This window comes from Rhinoraja longicauda, chromosome 34 (assembly GCF_053455715.1).
Source record: "Rhinoraja longicauda isolate Sanriku21f chromosome 34, sRhiLon1.1, whole genome shotgun sequence".
NCBI classification, from domain to species: Eukaryota; Metazoa; Chordata; class Chondrichthyes; order Rajiformes; family Arhynchobatidae; genus Rhinoraja; species Rhinoraja longicauda.
In genome coordinates, this window is record NC_135986.1 from 13,722,984 (window position 1) to 13,732,065 (window position 9,082).

At 64.9% G+C, this 9,082-nt stretch overlaps 1 protein-coding gene across 1 annotated transcript; it reads right to left on the reverse strand.

Annotated features, from left to right (window-relative positions):
- Nucleotides 1-87: 87 nt before the first annotated feature.
- On the reverse strand, nt 88-7,421 carry dctpp1 (dCTP pyrophosphatase 1). Its single transcript, XM_078428186.1, has 3 exons — nt 7,237-7,421; nt 3,139-3,249; nt 88-403 (listed from the first exon to the last, which is right to left on the reverse strand). Exons 1-3 carry the CDS (start codon nt 7,404-7,406, stop codon nt 175-177), a joined length of 510 nt encoding a protein of 169 aa, XP_078284312.1. The 5' UTR covers nt 7,407-7,421; the 3' UTR covers nt 88-174.
- Nucleotides 7,422-9,082: the final 1,661 nt, after the last annotated feature.

A 9,082-nucleotide genomic window follows, 5' to 3' on the forward strand; every position in this document is an offset into this window, starting at 1 on the left:
GAGCTGGATAGAGCTCTTAAGGATAGCGGAGTGAGGGGGTATGGGGAGAAGGCAGGAACGGGGTACTGATTGAGAGTGATCAGCCATGATCGCATTAAATGGCGGTGCTGGCTCGAAGGGCTGAATGGCCTCCTCCTGCACCGATTGTCTGTTGTCTATTGTCTGTCCCCTGCATTACTGCCTGTACTGGGTGTATTTTTTTGCGGAACCCCGCACCCTCTCGGCCGGGTATTTGCTCCGGTTCAATTGCAGTTTTTCGAGAATGGCTCGAGACAGGTCAATTCCACACTTGTCTGAGAGTTCCACCAGATAGAGGAGAACATCGCTGAGCTCATGAGCTACGGCAGTGCGTTCAGTGTCTGTCCAGTCTGGCAGCCCCTCCATCACTTCACCACGCCACTGACTGCAGGGGGAAAGAGGGGGGAGGGGGAAAGAGGGAGGGGATGGGGGAAGGAGAGGGAAGGGGGAGAGGAGAGGGAAGGGGGGGAGGGGGAAGGGGGGAGGAGGGGGAAGGGGAGAGGAGAGGGAAGGGGAGAGGAGAGGGAATGGGGGGAGGAGGGGGAAGGGGGGGAGGAGGGGGAAGGGGGAGAGGAGAGGGAAGGGGGAAAGGAGAGGGAATGGGGGGAGGAGGGGGAAGGGGGGAGGAGAGGGAAGGGGGAGGAGAGGGAAGGGGGAGGGGGAAGGGGAGGAGGAGGAGAGGGAAGGGGGGAGGAGAGGGAAGGGGAGAGGAGAGGGAAGGGGGAGAGGAGATGGAAGGGGGGAGGAGGGGGGTAGGGGGGAGGAGGGAGGAGAGGGAAGGGGGAGAGGAGAGGGAAGGGGGAGAGGAGGGGGAAGGGGAGAGGAGAGGGAAGGGGGAGGGGAGGTGGAGAGGGAAGGGGGAGGAGAGGGAAGGGGGAGAGGAGAGGGAAGGGGGGAGGAGAGGGAAGGGGGAGGGGAGGAGGAGAGGGAAGGGGGAGGGAGGTGGAAGGGGAGAGGAGAGGGAAGGGGGGAGGAGAGGGAAGGGGGAGAGGAGAGGGGAGGGGGAGAGGAGGGGGAAGGGGGAGAGGAGAGGGAAGGGGAGAGGAGAGGGAAGGGGGAGAGGAGAGGGAAGGGGGGAGGAGAGGGAAGGGGGAGGGGAGGAGGAGAGGGAAGGGGGAGAGGAGAGGGAAGGGGAGAGGAGAGGGGAGGGGGAGAGGAGGGGGAAGGGGGGAGGAGAGGGAAAGGGGAGAGGAGAGGGGGAAGGGGGGAGGAGAGGGAAGGGGAGGGGAGGAGGAGAGGGAAGGGGAGGGAGAGGGAAGGGGAGAGGAGAGGGAAGGGGAGAGGAGAGGGAAGGGGAGGAGGAGAGGGAAAGGGGGAGAGGAGAGGGAAGGGGGAGAGGGAAGGGGGAGAGGGAAAGGGGAGAGGAGAGGGAATGGGGGAGGGGGAAGGGGAGGAGGAGAGGGAAGGGGGGAGGAGAGGGAAGGGGGAGAGGAGAGGGAAGGGGGAGAGGAGAGGGAAGGGGAGGAGAGGGAAGGGGGAGAGGACAGGGAAGGGGAGAGGGATGCGGGAGAGGAGAAGGAAGGGGAGAGGGAAGGGGGAGAGGAGAGGGAAGGGGAGGAGGAGAGGGAAAGGGGAGAGGAGAGGGAAGGGGAGGAGGAGAGGGAAGGGGGAGGGGAGAGGGAAGGGGAGAGGGAAAGGGGAGGAGAGGGAATGGGGAGGAGAGGGAAGGGGGAGAGGAGAGGGAAGGGGAGGAGAGGGAATGGGGAGAGGAGAGGGAAGGGGAGAGGGATGGGGGAGAGGAGAAGGAAGGGGAGAGGGAAAGGGGAGGAGAGGGAATGGGGGGAGGAGAGGGAAGGGGGAGAGGAGAGGGAAGGGGAGGAGGGGGAAGGGGGAGAGGAGAGGGAAGGGGGAGAGGAGAGGGAAGGGGGGAGGAGAGGGAAGGGAGGAGGGGGAGAGGAGAGGGATGGGGAGGAGGGGGAAGGGGAGGAGGAGAGGGAAGGGGGGGAGGAGAGGGAAGGGGGAGGAGAGGGAAGGGGGAGGAGAGGGAAGGGGGAGGAGAGGGAAGGGGAGAGGAGAGGGAAGGGGAGAGGAGAGGGAAGGGGGAGAGGGAGTGAGGGTGGATGTTGAGTGGATATTAAATGGGATACAGCACCAGACCATAACACGCAAACGTACACCCCTCCCATTGCATTCTGAGGGCTCACAAAGTCTGCCGACCGGACAGCCCTGCGATGGGAGATGGAGCGAGAGGGAGGCATCTTTGCAGTGACACTGCCAGTGGGGGAAGGGCAGCACAGTTGGGGAGCGGGGGTGGGAGGACAGTGGCGGGGGTATGGGGTAGGGTACGCAGCGGAGGTGGGTCGGGGTGGGCAGGCGTGCAGCGGTAGGGGGCAGAGAGGGGACAGCAGTGACAAGAGGAGTTGAGTATAGGAGCAAAGAGGTCCTTCTGCAGTTGTACAGGGCCCTAGTGAGACCGCACCTGGAGTACTGTGTGCAGTTTTGGTCTCCAAATTTGAGGAAGGATATTCTTGCTATTGAGGGCGTGCAGCGTAGGTTTACTCGGTTAATTCCCACAATGGCGGGACTGTCATATGTTGAAAGACTGGAGCGACTAGGTTTGTATACACTGAAATTTAGAAGGATGATAGGGGATCTTATCGAAACGTATAAGATTATTAAGGGGTTGGACACGTTAGAGGCAGGAAACATGTTCCCAATGTTGGGGGAGTCCAGAACCAGGGGCCACAGTTTGAGAATAAGGGGTCGGCCATTTAGAACTGAGATGAGGAAAACCTTTTTCACTCAGAGAGTTGTGAATCTGTGGAATTCTCTGCCTCAGAAGGCAGTGGAGGCCAATTCTCTGAATGCATTCAAGAGAGAGCTAGATAGAGCTTTTAATGATAGCAGAGTCAGGGGGTATGGGGAGAAGGCAGGAACGGGGTACTGATTGAGAATGATCAGCCATGATCACATTGAATAGCGGTGCGTACAGGCTCGAAGGGCCGAATGGCCTCCTCCTGCACCTATTGTCTAATGAGGGCAGGTATGGGTGACGACAGCAGTGTTTTGGGAGTGGGGGTCAGACCAGGGTGGGGGTGGTTTGAGGAAAGGTGGTGTGAGGGAAGTGGAGGCGAAGTCAGCAAAGGTGTGTGGACGCACAAGAGCTCGGCCCTCACGTACAATAGCTCAGCCAGTTCTCCCACCTCCCCCACTAAGGCCAGGAGCAGGTTGCGGGGCTGGTGGAACTGGTCCCAGTCTCGCTCGTCCGTGAACTGTGCCTGCATCTGCCGGCTGGTGAGAAAAGGAAGCAGACGGGGAGTGGGGTGGGGGTAGAGGGAGATGGTGAGGGGGTAGAGGGACACGGAGGGGAAGAGGGCGAGGGGAAATCGGAGAGCAGAGGGGAAAGAGGAAGAGAGAGGGAGGAGCGATAAGGGAGGCAGCATGGGGAGGATAGGGGGAAGAGGGAGGAAGAGGGGGAGGGAGGAAAGAGGGATGGGGAGTGGGAGAAGCATGGGAAAGGGGAAAAGAGGGAAGGGGAAGAGAGGGAGGGGAAGGGGAAGCAAGGAGAGGGAGGGGCATGAGGGAAAGAGGAGGAGAGGAGGGGAAGAGGGGGAGGGGGGAGAGGGGGAGGGGGAAGAGAGGGGGAGGGGGGAAAAGAGGGGGAGGGGAAGAGAGGGGGAGGGGGAGAGGGGAGGGGGAGGGGAAAGAGAGGGGGAGGGGAAGAGAGGGGAGGGGGAAGATGGGGAGGGGAAGATGGGGAGGGGGAAGAGAGGGGAGGGGGAAGAGAGGGGAGAGGGGAAGGAGAAGAGAGAGGTAGGGGGAAGAGAGGGGGAGGGGAAGAGAGGGGGAGGGGGAAGAGTGAGGGAGTGGGAAGGGTGGGAGGGAGTGGGAAGAGAGGGAGGGGAAGAGAGAGGGAGAGAGGGGGAAGAGAGGGAGGGAGGGGTAAGAGTGGGAGGGAGGGGGAAGAGTGGGAGGGAGGAGAGAGAGAGGGAGGGAGGGGGAAGAGAGAGGGAGTGGGAAGGGTGGGAGGGAGTGGGAAGAGAGGGAGGGGGAGAGAGAGGGAGGGGAGAGAGAGTGAGGGGGAAGAGATAGGGAGTGGGAAGGGTGGGAGGGAGGGGAAGAGAGAGGGAGGGGAGAGAGAGGGTGAGGGGGAAGAGAGGGAGGGGAGGAGTGAGAGGAAGTGAGGGGGAAGAGAGGGAGGGGAGGAGAGAGAGGGAGGGAGGGAGGTAGGGGGAAGAGAGGGAGGGAGGGGGAGAGAGAGGGGGAAGAGAGAGGGAGAGAGAGGGAGGGGGAGAGAGAGGGAGGGGGAGAGAGGGGGAAGGGTGGGAGATAGGGAGGGAGGGGGAAGAGAGGGAGGGAGGGAGGGGGAAGAGAGGGAGGGGAAGGGGAAGCAAGGGAGAGGGAGGGGCATGAGGGAAAGAGGAGGAGAGGAGGGGAAGAGGGGGAGGGGGGAGAGGGGGAGGGGGAAGAGAGGGGGAGGGGGGAAAAGAGGGGGAGGGGAAGAGAGGGGGAGGGGGAGAGGGGAGGGGGAGGGGAAAGAGAGGGGGAGGGGAAGAGAGGGGAGGGGGAAGATGGGGAGGGGAAGATGGGGAGGGGGAAGAGAGGGGAGGGGGAAGAGAGGGGAGAGGGGAAGGAGAAGAGAGAGGTAGGGGGAAGAGAGGGGGAGGGGGAAGAGAGGAGGAGGGGGAAGAGTGAGGGAGTGGGAAGGGTGGGATGGAGTGGGAAGAGAGGGAGGGGAAGAGAGAGGGAGAGAGGGGGAAGAGAGGGAGGGAGGGGTAAGAGTGGGAGGGAGGGGGAAGAGTGGGAGGGAGGAGAGAGAGAGGGAGGGAGGGGGAAGAGAGAGGGAGTGGGAAGGGTGGGAGGGAGTGGGAAGAGAGGGAGGGGGAGAGAGAGGGAGGGAGAGAGAGTGAGGGGGAAGAGATAGGGAGTGGGAAGGGTGCGAGGGAGGGGAAGAGAGAGGGAGGGGAGAGAGAGGGTGAGGGGGAAGAGAGGGAGGGGAGGAGTGAGAGGAAGTGAGGGGGAAGAGAGGGAGGGGAGGAGAGAGAGGGAGGGAGGGAGGTAGGGGGAAGAGAGGGAGGGAGGGGGAGAGAGAGGGGGAAGAGAGAGGGAGAGAGAGGGAGGGGGAGAGAGAGGGAGGGGGAGAGAGGGGGAAGGGTGGGAGATAGGGAGGGAGGGGGAAGAGAGGGAGGGAGGGAGGGGGAAGAGAGGGAGGGAGGGGGAAGAGAGGGAGGGAGGGGGAAGTGAGGGAGGGAGAAGAGAGGGTGGGAGAGGGAGGGAGGGGGAGAGAGAGGGAGGGAGGGGGAGAGAGAGGGAGGGAGGGAGGGGGAGGGAGGGGGAGAGAGAGGGAGGGAGGGGGAGAGAGGGAGGGAGGGAGGAGAGAGAGAGGGGAGGGAGGGAGGAGAGATGGAGGGAGGGGGAAGAGAGGGAGGGAGGGGGAAGAGAGGGAGGGAGGGGGAAAGAGAGGGAGGGAGGGGGGAGGGAGGGAGGGGGAGGAGAGAGAGGGAGGGATGGAGGGGGGAGAGAGGGAGGGAGGGGGAGAGAGAGGGAGGGGGAGAGAGGGGGAAGGGTGGGAGATAGGGAGGGAGGGGGAAGAGAGGGAGGGAGGGGGAAGAGAGGGAGGGAGGGGGAAGAGAGGGAGGGAGGGGGGAGTGAGGGAGGAAGAAGAGAGGGTGGGAGAGGGAGGGAGGGGGAGAGAGAGGGAGGGAGGGGGAGAGAGAGGGAGGGAGGGAGGGGGAGAGAGGGGGAGGGAGGGGGAGAGAGAGGGAGGGAGGGGGGAGAGAGGGAGGGAGGGAGAGAGAGAGAGGGGAGGGAGGGAGGAGAGATGGAGGGAGGGGGAAGAGAGGGAGGGAGGGGGAAGAGAGGGAGGGAGGGGGAAAGAGAGGGAGGGAGGGGGGAGGGAGGGAGGGGGAGGAGAGAGAGGGAGGGATGGAGGGGGGGAGAGAGGGAGGGAGGGGGAGAGGGAGGGAGGGAGGGAGGGGGAGAGAGTAGGAGGGGGAGAGAGAGGGAGTGGGAAGAGAGGGAGGGGAGAGAGAGAGAGGGAGGAAGGGGGGGGAGAGAGGAAGGGAGGGGGGGGAGAGAGGGAGGGGGAAGAGAGGGAGGGAGGGGGAGAGAGGGAGGGAGGGGGAGAGAGAGAGAGGGAGGGAGGGGGAGAGAGGGAGGGAGGGGAGAGAGAGGGAGGGAGGGAGGGGGGAGAGAGTAAGGGAGGGGGGAGAGAGGGAGGGGGAAGAGAGGGAGGGAGGGGGAGAGGGAGGGAGGGAGGGAGTGGGGGAGAAAGAGAGGGAGGGAGAGAGAGGGAGCGAGGAAGGGGGAGACAGAGGGACGGGAGGGAGAGAGGGAGGGAGGGGGAGAGAGAGAGAGGGAGGGAGGGAGGGGGAGAGGAAGGGGGAAGGGGAGAGAGAGGGAGGGAGGGGGAGAGAGGGAGGGGGGAGAGAGGAAGGGGAAGAGAGGGAGGGAGGGGGAGAGAGAGGGAGGGAGGGGGAGAGAGAGGGAGAGAGGGAGGGAGGGGGAGAGAGAGAGGGGGAGGGAGAGAGAGGGAGGGAGAGGGAGAGAGAGGGAGGGAGAGGGAGGGGGAGAGAGAGGGAGGGAGGGAGGGGGAGAGAGAGAGAGGGAGGGAGGGGGAAAGGGAGGGAGGGGGGGGAGAGGGAAGGGGGAGAGGAGGGGGAGGGGAGAGAGGGAGGGAGGGAGGGGTAGAGAGAGGGAGGGAGGGGGAGAGGGAGGGAGGGGGAGAGAGAGGGAGGGAGGGAGGGGGAAGAGAGGGAGGGAGGGAGGGGGAAGAGAGGGAGGGGAGGGGTAGAGGGAGGGAGGGGAGGAGAGAGAGAGAGGGAGGGGGAGAGAGAGGGAGGGAGGGGGAGAGAGAGGGAGGGGGAAGAGAGGGAGGGAGGGAGGGAGGTGGAGAGAGAGGGAGGGAGGGAGGGGGAGAGGCAGGTAGGGGGAGAGAGAGGGAGGGAGGGGGAAGAGAGGGAGGGGGAGGGAGAGTGGGAGAGAGGGGGAAGGGAGGGAGGGGGAGAGAGAGGGAGGAGAGAGATGGAGAGAGAGGGGGGAGAGGGGAGAGAGAGAGGGAGAGAGAGGGGGAGAGAGAGGGAGGGGAGAGTGAGAGGGAGGGAGGGGGAGGGGAGAGGGAGAGAGAGGGAGGGAAGGGGAAGAGAGAGAGTTAGAGAGGGTGTTGTCTCCACTCTCCCTCATTAGCCCTCGCCTTTTCTGGTCCAACCCCGCTCCCTCCCCCCTTCCCCCCCCTCCCCCCCCTCCCCCCCCCCTCTCCTTCCCTTCTCCCCCCCTCACATCCGCTCCATTGTGAGCTCTGGACTGAAGCCGGTCCTATCTCTGCCCGCCGAGGTCCCGCTTTCCTTTCCCACCGCTGCCTCTTCACCGGCTGCCGCTGCCCCTCGTTCCCGCTCCGCCATCCTGCCGGCTCCCACACCGGCGTCACCTCCGCCCCGCTCTGCCGTCATATCCGACCCGCTTGGGCGTCACATCCGCCCCGATCTGACGTCAACACCTCCTCGTCCCCTCTGATTGGGCTCCTGCATTGCATCTCCTGTTCCTCTCGCACACTCCCCCCCCCCACCAGCACGCCCCCCTCCCCCCCACCCCGTCCTCACCCACCGGTGCGCTCTCCCGCTCTCGAAGAGAGGGGGAGGGGGGAAAAGAGGGGGAGGGGGAAGAGAGGGGGAGGGGGAGAGGGGGAAGAGAGGGGGAGGGGAAGAGAGGGGAGGGGGAAGATGGGGAGGGGGAAGAGATGGGAGGGGAAAGAGAGGGGAGAGGGGAGGGAGAAGAGAGAGGTAGGGGGAAGAGAGGGGGAGGGGGAAGAGAGGGGGAGGGGGAAGAGTGAGGGAGTGGGAAGGGTGGGAGGGAGTGGGAAGAGAGGGAGGGGAGAGGGAGAGAGGTGGAAGAGAGGGAGGGTGGGGGAAGAGTGGGAGGGAGGGGAAAGAGTGGGAGGGAGGAGAGAGAGAGGGAGGGAGGGGGAAGAGAGAGGGAGTGGGAAGGGTGGGAGGGAGTGGGAAGAGAGGGAGGGGGAGAGAGAGGGAGGGGAGAGAGAGTGAGGGGGAAGAGATAGGGAGTGGGAAGGGTGGGAGGAAGTGGGAAGAGAGGGAGGGGGAGAGAGAGGGAGGGGAGAGAGAGGGTGAGGGGAAGAGAGGGAGGGGAGGAGTGAGAGGAAGTGAGGGGGAAGAGAGGGAGGGGAGGAGAGAGAGGGAGGGAGGGAGGTAGGTGGAAGAGAGGGAGGGAGGGGGAGAGAGAGGGTGAAGAGAGGGAGGGGGAGAGAGAGGGAGGGGGAGAGAGGGGGAAGGGAGGGAGATAGGGAGGGAGGGGGAAGAGTGGGAGATAGGGAGGGAGGGGGAAGAGAGGGAGGGAGGGGGAAGAGAGGGAGGGAGGGGAAGAGAGGGAGGGAGAAGAGAGGGAGGGAGGGGGAGGGAGAGGGAGGGAGGGGGAGAGAGAGGGAGGGAGGGGGAGAGAGCGGGAGGGAGGGGGAGAGAGAGGGTGGGAGGGAGGGGGAGAGGGAGGGAGGGGGAGAGAGGGAGGGAGGGAGGAGAGAGAGAGGGGAGGGAGGGAGGAGAGATGGAGGGAGGGGGAAGAGAGGGAGGGAAGGGGAAGAGAGGGAGGGAGGGGGAAAGAGAGGGAGGGAGGGGGGGAGGGAGGGAGGGGGAGGAGAGAGAGGGAGGGATGGAGGGGGGAGAGGGAAGGAGGGAGGGAGGGGGAGAGAGAAGGAGGGGGAGAGAGAGGGAGTGGGAAGAGAGGGAGGGGAGAGAGAGAGAGAGAGAGGGAGGAAGGGGGGAGAGAGGAATGGAGGGGGGAGAGAGGGAGGGGGAAGAGAGGGAGGGAGGGGGAGAGAGAGGGAGGGAGGGGGAGAGAGTGGGAGGGAGGGAGGGGGAGAGAGGGAGGGAGGGGGAGAGAGAGGGAGGGAGGGAGGGGGAGAGAGTAAGGGAGGGGGAGAGAGGGAGGGGGAAGAGAGGGAGGGAGGGGGAGAGGGAGGGAGTGGGAGAGAGAGAGAGGGAGGGAGAGAGAGGGAGCGAGGGAGGGGGAGACAGAGGGAGAGAGGGGGGAGAGAGAGAGAGGGAGGGAGGGGGAGAGGGAGGGAGGGAGGGAGGGGGAGAGGAAGGGGGGAAGGGGCGAGAGAGGGAGGGAGGGG

Excerpts from the sequence above, each read along its gene's own strand:
- dctpp1 (XM_078428186.1), bottom strand. The coding sequence starts at position 7,406 with ATGACGGCAGAGCGGGGCGGAGGTGACGCCGGTGTGGGAGCCGGCAGG. Across the intron at positions 3,250-7,236 it reads GAGCTCACAATGGAGCGGAT|CCGGCAGATGCAGGCACAGT; the intron begins GTGAGGGGGGGA and ends TTTTCTCACCAG. Across the intron at positions 404-3,138 it reads GGAGAACTGGCTGAGCTATT|TCAGTGGCGTGGTGAAGTGA; the intron begins GTACGTGAGGGC and ends TTCCCCCTGCAG.